The 24445-nt window shown below is 38.9% G+C and overlaps 7 protein-coding genes across 7 annotated transcripts; 6 read left to right on the top strand and 1 right to left on the bottom strand.

Moving 5' to 3' along the window:
• Window positions 1-453: 453 nt before the first annotated feature.
• On the top strand, window positions 454-1201 carry GCK72_006993 (uncharacterized protein; the record flags this gene model as incomplete). The annotated part of the gene is made up of 3 exons (XM_053725927.1): window positions 454-550; window positions 688-1077; window positions 1128-1201. The coding sequence occupies 3 exons, from the start codon at window positions 454-456 to the stop codon at window positions 1199-1201; spliced, it is 561 nt and encodes a 186-aa protein (XP_053590121.1).
• Window positions 1202-3129: 1928 nt separating this feature from the next.
• Window positions 3130-3675, top strand: GCK72_006994 (uncharacterized protein; the record flags this gene model as incomplete). The annotated part of the gene is made up of 2 exons (XM_003109916.2): window positions 3130-3535; window positions 3587-3675. The coding sequence occupies 2 exons, from the start codon at window positions 3130-3132 to the stop codon at window positions 3673-3675; spliced, it is 495 nt and encodes a 164-aa protein (XP_003109964.2).
• A 3317-nt stretch (window positions 3676-6992) lies between these two features.
• On the top strand, window positions 6993-8181 carry GCK72_006995 (uncharacterized protein; the record flags this gene model as incomplete). The annotated part of the gene is made up of 4 exons (XM_003110200.2): window positions 6993-7098; window positions 7150-7245; window positions 7292-7408; window positions 8084-8181. 4 exons carry the CDS (start codon window positions 6993-6995, stop codon window positions 8179-8181), a joined length of 417 nt encoding a protein of 138 aa, XP_003110248.2.
• Window positions 8182-8521: 340 nt separating this feature from the next.
• GCK72_006996 (uncharacterized protein) lies at window positions 8522-8958 on the bottom strand (the record flags this gene model as incomplete). The annotated part of the gene is made up of 3 exons (XM_003109883.2): window positions 8522-8589; window positions 8643-8792; window positions 8835-8958. The coding sequence occupies 3 exons, from the start codon at window positions 8956-8958 to the stop codon at window positions 8522-8524; spliced, it is 342 nt and encodes a 113-aa protein (XP_003109931.2).
• A 1846-nt stretch (window positions 8959-10804) lies between these two features.
• Window positions 10805-12572, top strand: GCK72_006997 (uncharacterized protein; the record flags this gene model as incomplete). The annotated part of the gene is made up of 5 exons (XM_003110019.2): window positions 10805-11002; window positions 11751-11941; window positions 11987-12140; window positions 12184-12281; window positions 12329-12572. 5 exons carry the CDS (start codon window positions 10805-10807, stop codon window positions 12570-12572), a joined length of 885 nt encoding a protein of 294 aa, XP_003110067.2.
• Window positions 12573-13755: 1183 nt separating this feature from the next.
• On the top strand, window positions 13756-19278 carry GCK72_006998 (uncharacterized protein; the record flags this gene model as incomplete). The annotated part of the gene is made up of 15 exons (XM_053725928.1): window positions 13756-13807; window positions 13851-13913; window positions 13959-14074; window positions 14117-14215; window positions 14263-14290; window positions 14718-14827; window positions 14874-14972; window positions 15023-15797; window positions 15854-15960; window positions 17717-17822; window positions 18175-18273; window positions 18587-18741; window positions 18863-18961; window positions 19010-19052; window positions 19100-19278. 15 exons carry the CDS (start codon window positions 13756-13758, stop codon window positions 19276-19278), a joined length of 2130 nt encoding a protein of 709 aa, XP_053590122.1.
• A 1-nt stretch (window position 19279) lies between these two features.
• On the top strand, window positions 19280-24217 carry GCK72_006999 (uncharacterized protein; the record flags this gene model as incomplete). The annotated part of the gene is made up of 12 exons (XM_053725929.1): window positions 19280-19667; window positions 20788-20847; window positions 21475-21612; window positions 22031-22189; window positions 22313-22462; window positions 22939-23076; window positions 23121-23246; window positions 23307-23530; window positions 23583-23754; window positions 23803-23865; window positions 23913-24142; window positions 24194-24217. The coding sequence occupies 12 exons, from the start codon at window positions 19280-19282 to the stop codon at window positions 24215-24217; spliced, it is 1872 nt and encodes a 623-aa protein (XP_053590123.1).
• Between the last annotated feature and the right edge of the window lie 228 nt (window positions 24218-24445).

Raw genomic sequence — 24445 nt, forward strand, 5'->3', positions numbered from 1 at the left:
TCTTGTTTCTCCACGTCCTCCAGAAATATAGAATTTTCCTATGTAGGCTTACCCGTTTATCAAAGATTAATCCGCTCATTCCGAGTCGGCTAATTGGCAAGTTTTACGACGAGAGAAACACATTGTGGCTCACAAAAGTATATATAGCTATTCACAGGACTTTCTCTAATTCTCTCTATCCCTTTTGCCCTCTCCAGGTGGTCAATACATACCATCCACCATTTCTTGCAAGAAAGACGGCGACTTTTGAAACAGAAAGCAATCGGTTGGTGAGTAAGCAGAGAACGTTCTGGAGGTCACTACATATGTTTTTTCTTTCCGAGAGGCACGGCAGTGATTCAAATTTTTGTTTGGAGGTCTCTTGGAAGCATTTCTTATTTTTCTCATTTTTCTCGTTTTTCTTCTTTTTTTACACTTTCTTTCGAATATTGGATAGCAAAATTTCAGAGCAAAATGTCAACTCAACCGGAAATCGTCCCAGTTCAGGAAGAAGTTCAAGAAGACGCCGCCATCCCACCGATCGTCGAGAAGAAGACCCGCGGACCAGCCAGTAAGTTATCTCGGCCGTGTAGCTCAGCCGGTTTCGGTTTTGTACTCATGCGCGATTGGTCATGAGTTCGGAACCCACAGACCGAATTTTGAGCCAACATTTTTTTTGTTTGAGTTCTCACCTCCTTTATATTACAGCTCAGCCCAACAAGGCTACTCTTCGCTTCCAGCTGAAGGAGGCTCAGGAATTGTTGGTAATTCGAGATGAGGAGATGAGAATCCTCGCCGATCAGCTCGTCGATAGAGAGGCTGATGTAGAGCAGTTTGAGATGAATCTCACCAACACATATCAAATCAACAAAGGACTGAGAAAGTTAATTTCGGATGGGAGCGAGGTTGTAGCCCATATGAAGAAGGCTGCGAAGACTGCCGCGAAGAAAGAGAGAATTATGAAGAGGAAATTGGTGGAAGCGGAGGCAGAAGCAACGCTTTTGAAGAAGGATAATAGAAAGTTGAAGAAGGGGAAGAAGAGAATGGAGGAGAAGATAAAGGAGCTGGAAGAGAAGGTTGGGAAGGGATCGATGGAAGGTAGCAACTTTCTGAATTAAGAATGTTTGGAAATTGATAAACATTTTCAGGAATGGAAGATCCCACCAATGTGCTCCAGTCCAAGGAGAACTCGTCGTCCAATTCAAAAACGATGGAAGCCTAAAAGGATGTTGGAAGACACCATATTGAATGATGATGGGTAAGCATAGATTCTGAAGACGTCCATACGACAACAGACAAAAACTTTACTGATTAGAGAGATGACACCATAAGCTTTATTTTCACAATCGGGACCTTTTCTAAAAAAAAACTTTCGGAAGAGAGATATACGTGTCCATGGCTTTTGCATAGATTCCGCGCTTCCTGGAGCCATGGGACGAATCGTGCAGAAAAGTCATCAGCTATGAAAATAAAAATCTTGATTTAGACTATAAAAGCCAGTAAAGTTCTAGAAAAAGTTTATTTTTGCGACCGCTGAAGCCGTTTTCAATGATTTTGTTCCAATCTATGGAAACTGAAGATGAACTTTAGTCATAGAATTACTCATTCCATACCTTTCACATTTCAGATCATGGCCTCAACATCGCCATCACTCTCGCTCTACCTACTAATCCCCTCCCTTTCTGCCAACATATGCTCCTTCTTTCCCCTTTTGATATCTATAATTACTCCATTTTCTAATTTTCATCCTCTTATTTTACTCCGTTTCCCCTTTTTCTCTTTCGCCGCAACACCTGTGGCTTATCCTCCTTCCTTTCCCGCCCCTCTTTTCATGGTTATTACTAAATGTCATATGTGTTTACTGATCAATTCTGAATAACCTACCTCCTCTCTCTCTCTCAATCCTTTAGATCTGAATCTCCCAATCATCTTTTTTCTAATTGTAATTTCATTCTGACTATCCGTAATTAATAAACTAATCTATCACATTTCATTTGTAACACATTCAAATAACATTAAACAGAGTGCACCTGACCAATGCTATCCTTCTGCTCGTGTTGTCGTCTGTTGCTGATTTGAAACTATTGCGCAACAATGTAATATCATCTCTTTGCTGAAGCTATGAGTGAGAAAGGTCACACCTGGGGATGATGCAGATGAAGAAGGAGGAGGAGGAAACCAGCAGAAGGGAAAGGTCACATGGGATACTGTAGTTGGGTAGAAAAGTCTGTTGAAGGACATTCACACAAGTTGGATATGCATATGGGTGGAGGACGAACTACAAAATAGCTGTTTTGTTTTTCTACTTTTTTTCTATTTCACCACAAAAAGTTGTGGTTTTTTAAACTTTCGCAACCTGTCTGTCCCGATGTCTGTCTTTGTGTCCGGATGTCTGCCTGTCTGTGTTTCTAGATGCCCGGTTATCCGAAAAATAAGTTTTCATCCAAAAATGTTCACAAATTTCGAGAATTTAAAGCCTGACTGTTTGTCTGTCCAGATATCAGTTCGTACAACAGAATTTGCAAAAAAGACTATCTCCCTGTTTGTGTGTCCAAATGTCCGGATGTCCAAAAGTGTCTCTACCTGTCTGTCTGACAGTCCATCCGGATGTCCAGATGTCCAAAATGCCCAGATGTTTTCTATTTCTTCACATCAAGTTGTTTTCAACCAACATCTTCCAATTGAGTCAGTATCCTTCTGAACTTTGAACCCTTGACCATTGGCACTTTCACAACCCGAAAAAACCGACAATTCCAATCGAAAATGTATGTGGGAACCCCCTTCCTAAATGTGATTGTGGTCGTCGTACAACTCTGTGCCTCTCTTTTCGACAAACAGGCAGCATTCGTTGTTCTTTTTTTCAATTGCACTGTTTTCGAATGGTTTTTTCTCTTTTTTTGTATGAGAAAGTGGTGAGAGGGACTGTTCGAGCTAGGGGTTTTATGATCCTTGTTTCAAAGTTTCGGACCGGTGCCCTTCTCAACAAATGCGAATTTTCTCGTTTTCTTACCTCCCAAGACACATATTTTTTTCTCTATCAGTTAGTTCTTCCCGTTTTAGTCTGTATGACCTGTATGTCTGTACGTCTATTTGACATCATACCTTTTCTGTCAAACTATACGTAATTTCCGATTTCAGATCGTTGAAAATATGATTTGGACGCAACAGAAATTTGAAGAAGAGAGGGAGAAGTTCGAAAAGGAGAAGAGGAGAATTATGAAGGTGCTGGAGGAGGAAAGGGAGAAGAGCAATGAGTTGGCGGATCAATTGAAGGCCGCCACTCGCGCTATCAAGAAGTTGGAAAAGAAGAATGAGGAGCTCCAGAAGGAGAATGAGGAGCTCGAGAAGACGATTCTCGATGGACTGGAAAATGAAGACGAGGAGGAGGATGGGACAGTCGACTTCGACTTCGACGTGTTCGTCCGGCAACCGGCGGTCCGTCAACCAGTGGAGCCGAAGCCGATGGCGCCGGTCACGATGGAGAAGGCCCAGCCGCCCCAAAAGTCTTGGTTCTGGACCAAGATAACCTCTCTCTTCTCCGGAGAGAAGGCCACCGGTAAGAATTCACAATGTCTAGTTTAAACTCTTTATAAATTTTGAATTTCAGGAGGCATCAAGCGTTCCGCCGAAATCCAGGAGAACGAGGAGGAGGATGTCGAACCTCAATCAAAGAGATTCAGAGGTCCAGAGGTCTAGGAGGTCCAGAAGGTCGATGAAATGTAAAGAAAGTAAGATTTTTTGAATAAGAAACAGTAAAACCCTTTCTCTCGACCCGACTCGGCCCGGATTCAAAAGCGGGTACACATTTTTTAACAGAGTTTTCTGAACATTTTCGAAAATTTAGAGTAAAAATGCCTAAATTATCATACATGTTCACCGTTCGATTTCAGTCCGTCCCGACCCGTGAGAAGTCTAGTGAAAACAATCTAAAAGTTGGAAAAACGGGACTTTTATTTTCTCAAAATTGTTGATTTTCAGGAGAGAAGGCCTCCTGATGTCGCTCGTCTTCGTCTTCGCCTTCTTCATCTTTCTCTGAATGTTTTATAAAAATAAGTATTACGGAATTCTCTTAATTTAAAATGATCTGTCAAATAATCCCCCTCCCTTACCCCTTTTTTCTTCTTTGGCTCCACTAATTATTCCTTTTGATCATATCTACTTCAATAAATGAGATTCCATATCACTACTTTTTCTTTGTTTCTCAATTTCTTGGTTTATCGACCATGTCAGTACCTTTCTTGTCCTTTCTCTATGCCGTCGACGATGTCATTCATCGTCACTCCCCTGAATCCGTCGCAGTTCTTCTGGAACGACATCTGCTCCAACATTCGTCTTGGTACATACCTCCCCGCAGACGTTTCACGAATTTTCATGTCTACATCTCTTTCCCTCTCCGTAACTCCCCATTTCCATCCATCGATTGCTTCTCTTTTCTCTCTCCCTCAAACTATTTGCCTCCGTCGCCCGGCGAGACACTCAACACACTACGGCGACGAAAACTAGAGAGTGTCGAAATTGCGGAGAGTCTAGAGAAAAGCGCACGGCGCGTGCTGCCAAGGTTTGTAGAAAGGGGAGGGGAGGAGACTCTCAGGAGTGGCGGTTGAGGGATACGGTAACGATGGATCGGATCATGTTGGGAAGTGGCTTGTGGAGAGCTCAAAGCATCGTTATTATCGTTTTTCGTTCAAATTTTGGGGGCTCTGGTAAAAATTCTGAAAGTCTTCCAGAATGTACTTGGGGTTATAATCTATCAATATCTTTTACTCAGTTATCAGTTGCTCACCTTTAATTCATTCTCATCAGTAATGGGCCGTTAATGGCGCGTCGCCCACTGGGGTCTCGTTAAGGGTCGTTAAATGTATCGTTAATATTTTATTGAATTCATCGAGGGGGGACATTGTTATTTTTGGATTTTTTGGAGGGATTGCTCATTCTTTAAGAATTATAAGTAAACAGTTGGAACTTTTTTCTAGACTGACCAATGTGTCATCGGCCTGAAATTCCTCTTGCCCCATTTTTCAAAGTGTGATCACAAATCTGTTTTCTTCTTCTTCTCGAGAATCGTTTTCTTCTACCAAACCCACAATTTTCTTTCTGTTTTCCATCCCTCCTCTACTTCAAAAACCTCCAGTCTTTAGGATTTTCACGCCAACTTAATCTCATGAACGTAAAGACACCAGTCGGTTAACGCAGCCTAACGGCTGCTCAACCTCCTTTTCTACACCACCCTTCTGGGTGTTACAGCGCCTGCGGCGCTTTTCCAATGGTTCTTACCATTGAGGTCTCTGAATTCTCTTCTACTCCTGGATCGTATAACTTCCTCACTTGTTGGTAGTTTTTGTTAGCTAAGCAGCCCGGTCCGGCAGAGAAGTTAAAACGTTTCTGATTTTCAGAGAAGATTTCGACAAATTTTCTCAACTACTTTTTGGTAACTCCTTTTAGCCCTCCTTATGCGAGTGATTTTTCAAGAATCAATTTTAGCTTTTGACTAATCAGCGGTGATGCCTCCTCCCTCCTCTAAGTATGGCGGACTATCTCTTGAGTAGTGTTCTTTTATGCATTATACTCCTAATAGGCTTCTGGGTGTAATAGCGCCTGAGAACTAATTGTACTAAATGCAGAGAGTATCATTTTTGGCTTGAGACTGAAAAACTTTACCGAAACCATTTTGCTGAAATTAGTTCTACTATTTTCTTCTCAGGTTGACCACGTTTTTACTGAAGATTGGGAATTCGGAGACTTTCCTATTCACATCTTCAAAAAATCCACTCAAAGTTTTTGACTGATCGGCGGCAATGCCGCCTCCCTCCCCCATGACGATGGGGAAAAAAGTCTTGTTGTAAACTGGTTTCCTACTCGGTGTTTGTGGGATTGTAATTTTTGAACACCGTGAAAGTTGCTCGTCATTGGGACAACGGCGAGTGTTCGTGAAACGATAATATTAATTCTGAATTTTTGACTGTTCGACGGCGATGCCGCCTCCCTCCCCCAGAATCGTTCAAGTTTTTTTAATGATATAAATTGAAATTTTCTTTTTAGTCTGGTTTTATCCAAAAAGTTTTGTATCCTGAATTTTCGACTGATCGGCACCGAAGCTGCCTCTTTTTTCTTTTCACAAAAACTGGCGGAAACAAATCACTTTCCACGGTCATCTTCTAATACCACTAAACTATCAGAAAGTTATGTACATCTGATTCTGAGAGACTTCATCTGTGTCAAGAAGTTTCTAGAATTTTCTCAGAGTTTCGGCAGGATAAAAATCACCATTGGAAAGTAGTCAGATTCCTCACTATTCGCAGACAAACGGATCAGTTGAATATTATCTAACCTACACTTCAAAATCTGGCTCGTCTCGTCCACATCCATCTGTTTATAGCAAAAAAAGCTGATCAAAGTTTGCAGAATAGATCTGACCTGACATTTGTAATGCAAACTTTTCAAAAGCTTACCAAAAGTTGAAGAAATGAACTCATTTGAAGAATGAAAATTTTCTATAACAATTTTTCCCGTGAACTCCTATTTCCCTATTTCGAAAATCAAAGGCAATAAAAGGCTTGAAAACCACGTTTCTTCACGTAGTGACCTATTTTCGAACTATTCTAACTAAAAAAATAGACGGGCATCATCCGGGGAAAATTTCCGATCGATCTGTGTAAGTTTCATTAAAAACGGTTCAGTACAGAGGGCGCTAGAGTCGGCGACAGACGGACAGACAAACGGATCTGCTGAATATTATTAGTAAAGATAGGTAAAATCTCCTTCCCATTTGAACCCCTGATTATCCATTCCCTTCCGTCCTATAATTTCCATTGACACCTATCTTCCTGCCCTTTTCGCACCGAGCATAACATTTTGTCTCTTTTCCCATTCAGCCTCATTATTAGTACCTGGAGGATTGAGACTCATTTGGCAGGTGTCTCTTTCCTTGTTACCAAATGGACTGATCTTCTTACTCTTGTTAATTGACGTATCCGTGTCACATATAATCTTCTAATTTCTTCCTCATTACAGCAATGAGCACAGACCAAAAAATTGTGAATAAGTTGAAGAGGGCGATGGTGGGAGAGGCCCCCGAGTTCAAAAACGCGGCTGAGGAAGGCATTAAAGAAAAAAAGAAATGTAAGCTTGAATCTTGAAAATTAGAAGTTTTGCACCAAATTATTGTTTTAGATATGGTATGGGAGCGGGCCAATCCTGGCCTGGCTGCCGCCCGGCCCACAGCATTCGAGAAAATGGATGCAAAAATAAAAAGACTGAGGAAGAATGGTGAGTTTTAAAGAAGTTTATTCACTTGATAAAGTAAAGATTTTAGAAGGAAAGAAAGTCGTCGAGGAACAGAGAGCTGGAGTGGAACAGGAGTCGTATCTCCATTTACTGGCCATGATGTCCAAGGTCGTGGAGGTAGAGGAACATCTCCCACCAAGAGGAGGTAAGTGTTGAAAGCTAAAGACATTGGTTAGATTATGAACCTACTTACAAGGTAGTAAAAAAGCAAAAATAGTTGTTTTGCTTTTTTGGGTACCTTATGAAAAAGTCCATTAGGAAATAGTCGAATAGATAGCCCGAAAGAGATTTCTTTGGGCTTTTCGGGAGAGAGAGCGAAATGTAAGAGTTGACTTCTTTTCATGTTCGCGCTCATAAGCAGCGAACGTTCCAACGAGAAAGTTATCAATTATGGAAACATAGATTTAGGACGGGCCTTTAGAAATAAGTTGAATTAGGTGAAGTTTTAGTATCCTTAAGGCCCCCCAACCATCTGAAAGATGGCAAATTTTCAAGTGCCGTAAAACCTGTAATATGTAGAGGAGCACCTATGTGCCTGTTCGCAGCGGTATATCTCGGCTCCCAAAAGAAATATCAAAACGCTGCTAACTGACAAAATATAGCTCAATATTCGTAGAGTATTTTTTCAGTTGAAAATGTTTTCATATCTTCGAAGACATCCGAGATAGAATGCTCCAAACTCTTGCTAGCGAGTGCATTTCTATTACAGTTTTAAAGACTACTCGCGTTAGGGATGCAACAGTTCTATAGCCTTAGTATTAAAGTGTTTCAAAAGCATTCTAATATTTGTTGATCTGAAAATTGATATTCTGTATTTCAGCTGGCCCATCTTCATCAACCGCCGCCGCAACGGCTTCACCAACTGCCCCACCCGGTGCAATGGCCGGTCCATCGGCGAAGGTTGCCAAACTTCAGTAGAGAGATCGTATGATGTTTTAATTTTTGTTTCAAATAACTTAATAATTTGTCCAGCTCTTCATCGTTTGCCATTGACGCCCAAATGTAACTCTTTTTTATCCATGTTTTTATTTGTACATATAATAAAATATAATAAGTGACTTCTATTGAATGCGTGGGAGAGAAGAATTGGGAGGAAGAAAATGGAACAGGGAGCGGGAAATCAATACGAATGAAAAAATTATATTCGAGGAAAAAACAAGAAGACGAGCAAATTTCAGGAAAAGTGTCCACTTCATTTAGTTGTGTGCGAATCCTGCAAATCCAAAATTTCAATTCCTTCCAAAAAGAAAAACCCAAACTAACCGTTTTGATCGTGTTCCTCCACTTGCAGATCACCGATCGAGCCCTCTGGTGATGGTGGTGGATCTGAAAAAACTACAGATTAATGTTTTTGATACAAATTAATTTCAAAAACCAACCATTCTCCACATCGATATTGTGAAGATGATTTGCCAAGTACTCCAACTCTTCGATTGGCCAGTAGTTGCCATAAATTTGCTGGAAGAGCTCTTGAAGCTCCACGTCATCATGGTGGTGCACGACCGCGACGAGGTCATGGTATTCTGGAGCTGAAAATAATGTCTGTGAGACCTCAAATGTTAGAATAATACCTGGCTCGACCACATGTTGCTCTTGGTCCTGGTCCACACCGTCATTCAATTCGAGGGCTGGTGGCGGGGAAGATTGCGCCTCTTCCATTGGTTCGACCTCGGGGATGTCAGCGACTTGATCCATGTTTACAATATCTGAAAACTTGAGAAATTAACTAGAAATACAAGTAAAAAAGAACAAAACATGGAGTCTATCAAAACCAAAAATGAAAATGAAACAGATGCGAAAACAAACACAGGCGATGAGGGGTCGCCTCCCCTGGGGTAACATGTGTGTTACAGCTGTTCTTTTTTCCAAGGTACTGACCATGAATGAATGATGAAATGAACATAAAAAGTTTAAAAACATTTCCGATTTGGCAGAAGGAAAAAGAGGAGAAAGGGGTCAAATGAATCAAAGTGAGAAATCTCAAAAGTAAGGGGAGTGGTCTAGACTACTCTCGACAATTTAAGTAATGATTTTGAGGCTATCATCTCAATGATCAGTTGAAATACACGAGACTAAATTCTTGTGGGGATAGATTCTGGAATGAGTTTACTTTCACACTAATGACGTCTTCCTCTCGTGTATGATTCTGTAAGGTTATAGTGAGTATAGGAAAATTGAAGTGAATGTGATAAAGAACCTTGAAGCGGGAGTGTAGAGAAAGCAGAAGAAAATAAATTTAGACGTTCAAAGTTCAGGGTGATACCAAGGACGATGCAATTGAAATGTCTGGAGAAGCCATCTGTCAATATCATTCATTTCATACATGTTAGTGCACATCTGAATAGCGTAAACACTGGAGTAGAAGTACTTTATATCTCGATGGGCTGGATTGCAATAAAGATTGTTTCAGCTGAAGAACAACTTCCTAAATAGTCTCCTGCGTTTTCCATATGGCAACTGTTTACTATCTTTTTGAAGATTCAATATATTCTGATTTGAACGGACAACTCTGTTTGCATTTGAAATATCAGAAGACCAGAAACATCTTGAACTGAATGTCACCTTTACAATTAGTTTACCATCTGTGAATTACATTTCTTTTCTTTTTTTTTATCAAAGAGTCAGGCTTAGAAATTACTTTCCGTTGATAAATTTGCATTTTTCACAAAATGAAAATTGTTGGATCCTTTTCAATTTCCTCTGATTAGCTTTTGATGTTTCCTCCAACAACTCCAACAACTAGTGTGCAACTGCGCTCTGTTGACACGTCGTGACTGTTGCGAAAAGGGCTCCGGGACAATTCGCAACTAGAAGTTTCGCAGCCGAGACATTCCGCAACTAGACGTTTCGCAGCCGAGACATTCCGCTGCCGGACGTTTCGCAGCTATGCGTTCTACAGCCTCAATTTCCCCCGTTTTTTCTGTGATAACTTGACTTTTTCGGATAATTAATAGTTCGTGAAGTGAAAAAATATAACTTTTTGGTAGTTTTCAAAAAGGGGACCACAAGAAATTTTGTCCAAAAAAGCAACAACAAAAAAGTTTTTTGAAAAAAGTACTACAACCAACATTTTAAGGTTTAGTTTAAAAACAGGAAAAATCAGAAACATTAAAAATAAATTAACGTTTTTGTTGCCCAATAGTTAATTTTAGTTATTTATTTAGCTGATCTGAAAAATATCAGATTTTTTTAAGTATGAATACTTTCAAAACTTCAAATTGTTGTTTTTATTTTCATTCATTTAATGACAAAACTCGTTTTAATATTATTTTATATAACACATGACTGTCTGAGCTGACATGTCCTGTTTGATGGGTCTATCTTGAGATCAATAGTCTCTTGCTGACAATCGGCCGTTTCTCTCTTTGTCTCTCTGAACGCCTTCTCACTCGTACATCTTCTCTTTTTTCCTCCTCACACACTCGTCCACATTCACTCTCTTTCATTTATTGTGCCAGTTTGTGGACTATTCTTGTGACATGTCTCGTGACTTTTTTCTTTTAGTTTTCTTTTCGACTCAATCAATAATAGCTTTTCAGAAATGGAGATCGTTCCAATCCCAGAAAAATCTAGAGGACCAACAGGTCATTGTTCTACAATAAAAAGGAATCATTCGATGGTTACACAACACAAAACATTCGGTTTAAGAGACTTTATTATTGCTCTAGCAGATAATCACGATGATTTGCAAATAGAAACCCTTCCTGAGGAATATGAGGGTCCTGAAAGACATTTGGAAGTAAGTGTGGGGCATTAAACCCAGAAAAAATAAGTAAATTTGTGCATGTTGACTGGAATCTTTTTTTCACACAATTTTTTTGCACTGTCTCACTAATTCTTAGTTTGCAATATGGCTCTGTGTGAACTTGTTATGAACTCTTAGAAGAAAATTATGATTTTCAAAGATTTGCATGTTAAGCAGTGATTTTTCAAGGTTTTCCATTTTTGTAGTGATCTTACAGTACTGGCCATAAAGACTGCGAGACTTGCAGTTTTTAGTTGAAAATGGTCGATTTTGTAACTGTGAGACGGCCTCACAATATTGATTGTTTATGGAGTGTATAGACACATATAGAGCTTTATTTTTGTAGTTGACAACTTTTTTGTACCGACACGTCCAAAGAAGTTACAGGCAGTTTGTGTAAAAAGTTCAAAAATATTTCATTTTAGCACTGAAAAATGGCAACAATCGCGAGCAATTACTTTGACGATTGATAACTTTTTAGGATGTGCTCGTACAAAAAGTTATCAACTACAAAAATGAAGCTCTACTTGTGTTCAATACACTCGATAAACATTCAATATTGTGAGACTATCTGGAAGGCTGTGTCACAGTCACAAAGTTGACCATTTTAAACTGAAAACTGCAAGTCTCGCATTCTTTATGGCCAATACTATACATATACACCAGAAGATTTCAATTTCACACAACACCAAATGTGTTAATAATCTGAATTATGAATAATCCCAAAATTTCATTTGTTCAGATGGTAGGACTGAAATGTCCGAGATGTAATAAAGACGCCAACAACACAAGGGACCTCATTGCTCATTTAGTTACACACCAGTCAGAACAGATTCAATATATTTACAATTCAACCGGAGCTGTAACTAAAGAAGTCAACGAACAACTGAAATATGCAACAGCCTTGCAGGCCAAGAACAGTATTTTCAAAAAGTAGGTGGATAACGTCAATAAAAAAGTTTGAGAAATCATTTTTAGGAAGATCGAAAATCGTCTTTTTACAATCAACGTTGCCATGTCATCTCCTTTATTCCCATTTCTCTCAATTCGAAAACTAAAAATCCACATGGATCAGCCACCGAATGCAACAAAAAGTTCGGCAAACTCCGACTTGATAAAGAAGGATCTAGTGGTAAGAAAATACATGCCAACAGATGTTAACATTCGTTTTTCAGCGTGGCGATAATATTCACGCCTTGTTTTTTGATTGGTTCGATATGCAAAAGGTTTACGAGAAAATAAAAGCTGGTATGAAACTGAAACAAGAAAAACAGTAAGTGCACAAGAGTTTTCCATCTGTAAAGATTAATTAACTTTTAGGGAGATGAAATATTTCGAATCAATCTGCGAAGGTGGACAAGTCATGTATCAAGACTTGGTACACAAAAAACGCACAGAAGAAGAGACAATGTGTTTGGCCAGTGCATTGAACCTTCCAATCGACTTCACACAAGAACAATTGGTAGATTCGATGCGAATGATGGCGGATGACCAAGCATATTGTCCAGAGACTGGCTCAAAACGCCGATGCACAAAAAACAAATCGTATAAGTTTGACGTCTAAATTCTTTATCACTTTTGTTTTATGTGATATCAAATTTATTTTTATTCCCTCAATATGCCCATCTTCATTCTGATATTATTCATTGTTTCGTTATTTTAATTTTCATTCACTTTTGTTACACTCTCTGGTCATAATCTCATAAGCCAATTGTTTCTTTTCATCTTTCACTTCATCCCAACGAACCTTCTTTTAACTGTATGTGCTCCAATATATTTAACCCACTCTCACAATATTATGTTACCCTCACTGTCTACGTGTTAATTATGTACTAACTCTGATTTATTTTCACGACTGACGAAGTCGTAATAAACAGTAAACAATTAATAATTAACTACTGTCGACGTAGTTTCAAATAACTCGCGCGTTAATGTTAAACTTCGTTTTCCATTTAGTAACTTTTTGCTATCTTTTTGAAGAACCAAGATATACCGATTTGAACGGACACTTCTGACTGTTTTTGGTTTATCAAAAGACCGGAATTATTTCGAACTGAATATAAACTTTACAGTTAGTTAAACATCTGTGAATTATATTCTTTTTACTCTTATTTTTTTCCTCGAAGGCTTAGAAATTACTTTCCGTGAATAAATTTGCATTTTTCACAAAATGAAAATTGATGGATCCTTTCCAAATCTCATATGTTTCTTGTAACCTATAATTATAATCTCGGTTAGCAAATAGAGGTCCTCTTGAGTCTGAAACTTTGATGACCCGCTCCTTATACTGTCCCTTTGTTTCCCCAGAAGACTCTCTCCTTCTTTTCTCGCTTCCCCTTATCTTGATCGTCATCTCTAAGGCTCTAATTGTCCACCACGTGTTGTGTTGTAATCTAACTTGTAATCTTTTACCTTCTGTCTACTGCATCACCTGCCCACGCAATATCCCTCAACGCTCACCGACTAATTTGAGAAAAGATGAGAAGCGGTGAGATTACAAGCATCTGCTACACCGATTACACACTCCAATTATGGGCCCCTTTGTTTCTTGGTCACGCCTATGTCGGTCTTGTAGCCTTGTGACTCTCAGTTTGGAAGTACATATATGACGTCTTTATGCACATGATGTTGACCGATTATATATGTTTTGAATGTTGTGCCTCATGTTTTTATGCTTCATTCCGCTTAATTTATCTTCTCCAACTCGTTTTTAATAAATTCTACAAACAAATTTCAGAAAACGAATAATGGCATCTAACGGAGTAAACGGAACTCACGAAGCGGATGGGAGCCTTCAAGGTTAGTTTTTTTTGTCTAGACACCCCATATATTTTGTATTCAGGTTCTTCTCCATGCTCCTCCAGCCGTGTATCGCCTCGCCCCGAAACCCTAACTGGAACTCTCGGTATACATGAAGTTTTTCTAGTACAAACCATTTAATGATTTCCAGATAACAAAGTTCAAGCCTTCAAGGCACAAGTCAAACTTATCTTCCGTACCTTGCTGATTCCACCACTGGTTCACGATAGCGAGAAATGCAAAATAACTCTAAAACAGTGTCTCAAGGTATTATTTGAACATTTTTCAGAAAATAATGTGTTATTTCAGATGTTCGACGAGCACGAGGAGAGCTTCAAAACAGTAGCGGGACCGATACTGATTCAATACCTGGCTGACCTTATAACAGAGCTCATTTTCCTGAATGAGGTAAAAATCACAGCTTGATAATGAATAATTGAATGTTTTTGTTTCAGAACCGTGTCAAATATACTGGAACTCCAGGTATGTCTAGGGTTCTTTATTTTTTCTGCAGGGTTTTGGCACATTGTGCCATTGTTATTCTTCTTGAATATTACCAACTTTGAGAGGGTATTATGGTTGCTCTAATTGTCTTACAAAGTAAATTATGTATAAACCATACAGAACAAAGGTAGAGCTTCATTTTTGTAGTTGACAACTTTTTCATACGGTCACTACCTAGAGAGTTATGGTCATTTTAAGTGGACGGCTCAAAAATTACTCTGATTTGCACTGAAATGAGACGATTTGAGGGAGAAATCACTTTGTCGATATGTAACTTGCTAGATAGCCTCCGTTCAAAAAAGTTGTCAACTACAAAAATGAAGCTCTAGCTTTGTTATGTATGGTTTATACTGCATTCAGTTATCAGAGCGCATATTGTACTTCGAAAACCTCTGACTTCTTTCAGCAACCGCGGAGTTTAAGCGAGTATGGTTGGAGAAAATCACAAATCTGCAGAAAGCGCCGCAAATCCAAAATCTAAATTTTGTTAGAGAAGTATTGATGGAGTTTTCAACGGTAATAACATTATTTTCTCCTCAAAATGACAGAGCCTTTGTTTCAGGCCTTCAAAGCATACTCAGAAGAAGACCAACATTTTCTTCGGGAGTTCATGATTAGGGAGATTGCAATTTTCGCCAACGCTTTGACCCACCGTATAGATGTAACAGAAACAAAGCAAAAAACCAAATATTCAAAACTTTGTGTTTTCAGATCGAAAAAAACCAATTAATTGGTCATTTTCATATATTACTTGAAAAACAACATGCGGAGCTCCAAAAACTGGCAAAGAATTCGAATGCAGAGATGGCAGGCATGCAGCAAGAAAAACATGTTCTGGTCTCAAAAATGAAGGAATTAAAACAACAAAATGCTTCTTTCGAGAAAGAGATTGGACAAATGAACCTTAAAATGAAGAAAATGGCTGAAGATCTCGAGGAGAAAACCAGGAAAGAGCAAAATGGGAAATCGGCAGATGAATTTTTGACATTCGAGGCTGAGGAAGAAATTGCAAATCTGGAGGAGGAGCTTGCCCAACTCAAGACGGAAAACCAAGAGCTCAAATCGCAATTGGAGAACGGAGGAAAAATCGAAAAACCAAATGAGGGCAACACTTCAATTGAACATCTGGAAAACGAATTGCGGAAACTGAGTCTAGATCGAGAGAAACAAGCAACCGAGATGAATGAGATGAGACAAAAGATTGCAGTGCAACAATTGACAATTGATAAATTGAAAAAGGAGGACAATCGAGATGCAATTGAAAGTCTGGAAAGAAAGAAGTCGGAAAATTCTGCTCTTAGAAAACAAGTTGAAGAATTGACAAGCCGAATGGAAGAGCATAAAATCAAAATTCTGGCAGTCCTAGATGAAGACAAAGAAGAAAACAATGAACGAATTAGAAGTCAAATCCAAGCAATTTTTACTAAAGAAGATGATTCGACGGCTCCGATTACTGAACTCGACGGTAGTCCAGCTAAATTGAAAGGTAATATAACTGAAAATAGACACAAAACAAGAACTTAATTTGATTTGTATTTCTAGGTTCCACCCACTCCAACTCCGAAGAAAGCTCGGCTACATCTGAAGCATCGGACGATAGTGTTTCTAACCGCCCAAAGAGAAAAACGGGGGAGAAGAATTATTGCGATGTAAGTGGAAAACTACTTTTGGGAAAGGGTTTTCTGATATTAAAAACAAGTTAGATGAGTTGGTTTTGAATCGGAAATTTCTTTTTCATGTGAATTATGCTTTTAAGCTCATGTTTACAAGACAGAAAACAGAAAAATCTATGTTTCGTTTTTCTTTTTTCTTTCCCAGATTTTCAACATTCGGGGAAGAAAAAGGATATTTTGAATTTTTTTTTAAACTACTCATATGGAAGCATAAACTTCAAGAACATTCAAAATTGTTCAAAATTGTATTATCTTATATGTAATATCAATTAAAAATTTCAGAACAAAAAGAACAAGAAGTGAACATCAATTATTCAATCTTCGCGAAACTGTGCTATTCCGTCTATGAACTTTTCATCGCATGTTTCTACTCTACTACCAACCTCACATATTCTTCGCAATTCATTTCAATCTTTATCCCATTCTCTACATTCTCCTCGATTGCTTTAATACTCTTGATTGACCAACGTATCATTTCCCATTTTTTACCAGAAGTTCACTTTGAGTAAATTAATTTATCATTTTATCGCGACATCCAAATTTTACCATATGTGATTTTGAATGTTGTCATCTTATCTGCAAAAAATTGAAATAAATACGGATGGAGTTCTATTTCTACTCGCATACGCAAACCAATTTACCAATGTTCTCTCTGCCACTATACACACAAAACGACATTCTCCAAATGTCTTCTTACTACTGCGTGCGCATTCTTGCACGGTGCACGTATAGTTGTTGGCCACTGGGAGAGGCAGGATGAGTTATATTGGCCCTCTTCTCAACACACACCGGCTACACATAGTCTTGATTACACATGTAGAAAGACAGAAAGACATTCTCAAAAATGAACTGATTAACGAGAGTTGAGTTTGGGATATAAAAATGAAAAAACAGTTTGTCCAGAAGGAATCGCGTTTCGTTGTTAGCAGAGGAAAATTCGTACCAAATGTGTTTTTAGTCGATGTCATATTCAGTCATCGGTTTGTATTCTCGTACTACCCTCCGTATAATCGTTTACATTCGTTCACAATTTTGATTCCAAATCGGAACAAGCACAAATGTAGCTAGACGTAGCCAGACAAGATTGATATGGCCTTTTCGAAATAGATGAAAGAGAAGAAAAGGGATAAGACGTGACGTTTTGATAGCAAGCGCGAATTTTCTAAAGAAAGTGAGAGGGAAAGGAATCAAAGAAGTGCAAACGAACGGTAGAGAAGAAGAACTAGGTCTCGAATGATATATGGACAATTGAAACATTGATACAAACACTTAGAGACATCAGCAGATCAGTATCAAAAGAACAAATGAAGGACACCGAGGAAAAATAATTCAGAGAAAAAAACTCGTAAAATGGAAAATAATATTGAGCTGCCACCGAAATCTGTGCACATTTGTAACTTTCTATGGGTAATTCGAATGGTATGATTGTTGAACAGTGGGTTTTCAATTCTGAAATACACAAATTCGTCGGATGAAGACTACTGTAGTGACCAGCACCCAATGATCATCATCATCTTTAGCAGTTTGACAGAGCCTTATTTCTCGCCCCAGCTCACTCAAACCCTTCGGTGTATGACAGTGTTGCTTGAGCTATCCAAAAGGTCACTTTAGTTGTCGGACCAGCAGACGCTTCTCGCCTCCGTGGTGACGGGCTTGCTGCTCGCCATTCATTGTGTTCTTCTTTCTTCATGGATACCTTTCCCTGGTCTATTTTTTCATTAATCAATTTCAGGTTCAATACTCAGCGTTCTTTATTGTCGAAAACTTCGAAAATGTTCGGATCTTCTGCAACCACCCAAGGTACGTTTTTGGTGATTTCCAATACTACCGTAAAACCTGTATTAGAGGCGCACCCGCTAGCAAGTGCATCTTTTGTCAGTTAGCAGCTTCTTGATATTTCCTTTGGGAACCAAGATATACCGCTGCAAACAGGCCCAGCTAGGTGCGCTTCTATTACAGGTGATATGGTATGTAACATTTCGGACATGTCAGTAATTCAAAGAATTTCGATTGACGACAATTTTTCACATCTCCTTAATACCGTTTACATTATGTTTGCACAATGTTATTTTGTACAGTGAATTTGTTGTGCTAGACTATGGGCACCGATGGAAACGTAACCATTAGGGTATACATATAGTGGAAAATGTACCTGTAGAAAAAAATGTTCCAATGCAATTTAATTTTTAGTGAGCGAGGCTTCTGCTCATCAACCAGCATCAACCCATGTTCCATTCGGAACTCTTGCCCAAACCGCCCTGAATTTGTCAACCACGTCTTCTGCACCAGGTTAGTTCGAAAAGTCGGACACCGCTTTCTGATTTGTGAAGTGACATCACTCGGTAGAAGTCATGTTTTGGAGAGACCGTCCAACCTCAATGCTGGTGGTCCGTGTTGGGGGGGGGGGGGGGGGGAGAGAATAGAGAAACACGCAAGTGACAGACACAAGGTGTTCTCATTGGATAACACTTAGCGGAGTAGTTGGAAAAATGATTTGAGAACTGGAGGGAAAGGAAAAAACAACTGGAAAGAAGCAAAAATGTTATGCTGATTGAAACGATCAGTAAACTCCTCGGCAAACCAGCCTATCTAGGATTTTCAGCCACGTCCAATAGTGATGCACGTCCGAAAGCTCCTTCGAAGCCACGCAAGAGAACTGGTTTAGTAGAAATGAATGATAAAGATAAATTAATCATGTTTTCAGCACTCGCTGTCAAATTGACAGCAGAAAACGTGAAAACGGAGTTCGCAGAGATGGTAAAGGCCTGGAACAATCCTGGATTCAGTATACCCATGAGCCAGATCCGAGATGTCGTTTTTGCCTTTTTTTTTTGTGAGTCTTTCCAATCTTTAAGACATCGAAAGCTATATTTTTTAGAAAATGAACCAGTTGAGCAAGGCGGAAAAACGACAGATTGGAGAGTTCGGTGCGGTAGAGTTGGGCTTGATTCTGATCAATGTGACGTTCCAAAACGAAGTGAGAATTTAATTAGAGACAATTTAACAACACAATTTGTTATTTCAGGGCTTGCAAAGCCAATTGGCCTCGATGGATACAACTGAAAACGGTATTAATATTAAGTATCGTCTCAATTATAATTTCATCTCATTTCAGACGAGAAGACCGCAGCTCCACAAGTAGTCGATACTAAAACGAATACATGTGATCAAATCTTGGAGCCAATGCCGTCTATCTCGCCATCCTCCTTGCAATTGGACGGACTTGCAAAAACGTTTGGAAGAACTGGAGAAGGAGTTGTCAATTCAGAAAATGATGTTGGAGGAGAAAGATAAAATGATTGAAGAACTGAAAGAGAATGAGATTCGCATTACCAAGAAACTGAGGGAGGAGGAAAGGATGACCAGAAAACTTCAAAGTGGGATTGACGTGTTTGTTGAGCTGGGGAGTTTGCTCGCCCGAGATCAGGAGGAAATGAAATCTTCTCATCAGCGAGAAATTGAAGAAAAAGTTCTTGAAATCATTGATCTAGATGCCAAGCTGGTCGAGGAACGAGGAGCATTCCTTCAAATCACAAAACAGTTGGAAGAGGAGAAAATGCTCCAAGCAAATAAATTAGTCGACATGGAAGAACGATTGAAGGGGAAGAGGGAGACACTCGCCAAAGTCGAAAATTTTATTCGAAACAAATTGGCTGAGGAAGAGGGGGGATCGGGAGAAAATGGTGAGCTTTTCTTTGTTTGAACTACATTTATCAGCAAAAAAAGTTGATTGATCTTGGTCCAAATGTGCAAAACGTCGTTTCAAACTTTCATTATTAGAATACATAACAATTTCAGAAGACGTCACTATCCGGCAGTTTTTTGTTCGACAACCTTCCGGAAGAAGAAGTCTGAAGAGAAAAAATGAAGATAAAGGCTCTTCTGATGTAAGTTACATTAATCATTGTAACATTTTCACAAAAAACAATACCGCTCAAAAAGTTATCAACTTTGCATGTTTTTAGTGAAAAGTGACAAAGTTTGACAGTGTGTCATAGACTAACTAACAGTACTACAAAATAGGTTTTTATGGGATCAAACAGACTAAAAGTAGAACTTCAGTTTTGTAGTCAACAACTTTTCTTTACGGACACTTCCTAGCAATAGTGAGTGTACTCAAAATTTTCTTTTCTAAAGCGTCTTCTTCTTATTTCAGATCAAGAAAACCCGAAAAATCTGAAGGTCGTCTTCGAACACCGGCGGCGCAATTGATGCCTCCCTGTTCTTTTTTTCCGCCGATAACCTTGTCTTTCTTCATTTTTCTCCGCCATCCCCCTCTTCTTTTCTATTATCAATTGATGAATTTGTTTCTTCTTCTTTCTCCATTCACCCTCCCCTCCTCACCAGTTTTTCGTTTTTCTTCTTCAGTTCACAGTTCCCTTCGCATATTCTTGTTTCATGTCTCCCAAAAATTCAATCAACTTCTACCTCCGAAATTTTTTTTTTCTATTTTTTGTTTCTTTCCCAAAACAAAAATTGTTCTTGTTTTTATAGTTCATGTTTCTTTAGATTCTTATGAATATTTTATTTGCCTTTTTTGTGTTTTTTCTATTCAATTTTATTAAGCATGTAGTTCTAAGTCTCTTCTTTTTCTAAAAATAGAATATCAGTTTCTTGTTTCAAATTTTTTCAACAAATAAAACAACAATAATGTGTGTAGAATGCTTAAAATACAGAGAGAAAAGGAAAACCTTGGAAAATTTCAATATCTAAACTTCTTATATTTTTATATTTTCAACCATCCACCTTCGTCAGCTTATCTATTTCTTCATCTACAACAAAACTAAGAAAAACATTTTTCAGCCTTTTTTTCACCTGCAATGTTCAGCATCGAGACCCTGATGAACGAAGGAAACACTCAAGGTGAGATTTCGTGTACTTTGTTAGAAGTGCATTCCTTTTTCTTCTATTAATGCACTAGTGAAACAGAAAAAGTGTTGATGTCTCATTTCGCGAGGAAACACGAATGATAAGAATGGATAGCTAGACACTTGCCGAGAGAGTAAAAAAAGAATCAAGACAAATCATGTTGGGGGACGGAGAAACTTGCCGCGTATTTTTGCGACTGTTCGGGTGAAAAACGGGAGATGAGAAACGAGTGACGAAGAAAGATGGGCGGTGTACTGATATCATCTTTCTCCATTTTTTGTTTCGACGTGAATCTTTCCTTTTTTAAATTGAAAAATGCGAGGGATGAAGAAAATAGAACAAGGAAACATGTGAACGTACCGTAAAACCTGTACTAAAGGCAATCAAGAGTTTGGAGCATCCTATCTCGGCTGTCTTTAAAGATATAAGAAATTTTCAGCGTTAGAAATATTCTATGAATATTTAGCTGTATTTTGTCAGTTAGCAGCTCTTTATTAATTCCTTTCGGAACCGAGATATACCTCTCCGAGCAAACACCGAGAAGTGCGCCACTATTACTGGTTTTACGATAGATTATGTGTTCGTAAAAATGAAAAATGAAACACTTCATATATTTTTCAGCTACTCCTTCTCCAACCAACTCTACACCAATCGGCACACCGACACCTGTTATGCTTTCTCCACGCGATTTCGCTTTTGACCCTTCCGCTCTCAATAATGCTTATATAACTGCACTCAACTCACTCATAGGGAATAAAGGTGAGTTTCTAGTCCACAAATCGAACAAAAACGAAGTGAAAAGAGTAAAAGTGTTGCAATGTTGTCTGCCATTAGACTACGGCTTTCAGTTTTTAAAGTGAAAATCCCACTGTTTGAAGAATGTACTGGTCTTCATGCATACTAACTAAGGAAGGTCTCCGTAGAGGTATAGGACGTGACTTATATCATTGGAAAGCTGGAAGAATGCTGATTTCAAACATATATTCATTTTTTGCCCTCGAGGTCCGGTATTCGAGAAAAATAAGGTCAAAGTTTGGACCTCACTACCACTTACACTGCAAGTTGAAATCAGCATTCACCCAGCTTTCCAATGATTTAAGTCACGTCCTATACCTCTACGGTCACTCGGAGGAATTCCCTAGTAAGGGGCATAATGAATACCATAAAGAATTTCCAGCCGACCAACCTTCCACCTCTACTGCCCCACCTCCAGTTCCATTCAACTACTCTCCACCAGCTTTGACAGCTCCATTGCTGAAAGCCCTTCTTACCAAAGCGGCTTCTAACGGGCCATCATCCAATGGGCATCCTCTTCCCGGAGCAGCCCAGAACCGAGGTATGAATCTTTGAATTATTAAATGAGATTTTCGTAGCATAGACTTTCAAAAATAAAAGAATTCCTATACTTTGTTTCTTCTTAAGTTTGAATTATGAATAATTCCATTATTTGAATTTTCAGGTCCCTCCTCCTCTTCTTCTTCTTCTTCGTCGTCGTCTCCATCCCATTCCGTTGCTCCGATCTCTACTCAAACGCCATCTCCTTCGAGATCTCGTCCAAGTCCGTCAGTTCAAACACTTGTCATCAGTGGACCAGCCGCCGGAAAATACGGTACGCTTGTGTTCTACCATGAACAAATAACAAGAAAAAGCGTGTTGGACAACACATTTGTCTCATAATGTGTCAATTAGTGCGGGGGTAAAAGAAGGAAGGGGGGGGGAGAGATATTAATCTACGTATTAGCATGGTCTTTGATGTGACAGATGAAGAAAGACACGAGCAAGTAAAAAAAGAAAAATAGCAAAAATTAAAAAAGATTTTCTAGGTATCGAGATTCTGTGTTCATATGGAGACTGGGGTGCCTCAGGAGCGTCTTGGCCGGTTAGGTGTCAAAAATTGTCGTTAACTAAAATGTAGCCCTTTTTTCTGTCCTATGCAACTATGACAATTTCCATATAAAAATATTTTATTGAACCGTAAAACAGTTATCACTCGAGGGGCTCCAACTCAATACGATTTATTTATGAAACAACCCATCGTATATTCGGTCGCCATGCATCAAATATTGAACTGTTTGTAATTTCCAGCTCATCCTCATGATGGCTCTGGTTCCTCTACTCCATTTTGCTCTGCTTCCACTTCAGCACCTACACAGGCCGACTTATCACTGGTCAGAAAGTTTATGAGGAAAACTTCTGGTAGAGTTCAACCAGTACAAAATGGAGGTTTGTATAAACTGAGATTTGAAATAGGATTTATCTTTTTGCAGTCAATCATGTTGCTCCAAGAGTTACTCCTCCAGCTCGGCCAATTCAGGTCATTGACATTGATGCTCCTGGACCATCGTCCGTTCGAGCCCCAGCTCAAAATTCTATGCCATCCACTAGCAACGGAGGTTAGTTACCAAAATATAAAAAAAATAAGTAGTGGCGTCAAAATTTATATATAACTTTAGGCAACATTGTCTCAAATAACATTTCATCTGTCGTCGCAGTTCTCTCCAAACTTCCCTCTGCTAAATTATCTACCATTCGACCCACTCCAACCGCATCGAGTGCTTCAATCGAGGAAGCAAAACTGTTCAAACTATTCATGAACACTGTTTTTGGTCTTTTGAAATCAAAAACATTTCTCTCAAACTCATTAGAAATCCAGCTGAATTTATGTGATATATTAATGGTAAGGCACTTTTTTTAAAATAAATAAACTAAATCTTCATTCACTGTTTCAGAAGTTTGACAGATTGTCGGATGATGGGCGAGAAATGGTCAGACCACATTTGTGCTCTGAACTCTGTCAGCTCATTTTCAGTTTGACACTGCTGGTTCGTGACTTGACGGCGGATCTATCGAGGCGACCGAGTCCTTCAGCATCAACGTCTATCGCTGTTCAAACTGATCCAGGTGTGTTTTTCATTTTGGGAGAACAATTAACTCCAGTTTTGGTTTCAGAAATCATCGTAACGGAAACGACGGAACCATTGGATCTAACAGTTTCCAGAACTTCGCCCAGTGGTAAGACAATGAGCATGATTTTTTGATATGTTTATTTTCAGATCAAGATCAGCAAGAGGATCAAGAATTCCACGCTGAAAAATCCGTGGACCAAGAGATCGATAGAATGTGGGCAGACTTGGAGGCCCAGATCCGTTCTAAATACAAAAGAAAACTGGTTGATGTTCACGACTGCTATATTGATGAGGTTGAGAAGAAGGGTGTAGTAGTTGGACATTTGATTGAAAAAAGGAATTTTAAAAGGAAAAGAACAATGTCTGAGCCAAGTAATTTCAGTGTGAGTTTAGCAGAAAGCTACAAAACGTTTTTTAATTCACTGAAATTTCAGACCAAAAAACAACGAAGAGATTGATCACGTCAAAAAAATCATAACATTTTATTGTTCTCATTTTTGTGGCTGTTTCGCTCTCTTTTTGTTCGCTTGCTTTCCTCCCCCATATCTTTCTTCCGATCTCCGTTTTGCCCCTTCTCCGAAAGTTTTTTGTACTTTTCATTTCTCATCGAGATAGGAATCTTAAACCTATATTAATTTGATGTGTTTGCTCTCCTAATCGTGTTACTTGTCATCTCCAAGACAATT

The sequence above is a fragment of the Caenorhabditis remanei genome, chromosome II, assembly GCF_010183535.1.
Source record: "Caenorhabditis remanei strain PX506 chromosome II, whole genome shotgun sequence".
Lineage (NCBI taxonomy): Eukaryota > Metazoa > Nematoda > Chromadorea > Rhabditida > Rhabditidae > Caenorhabditis > Caenorhabditis remanei.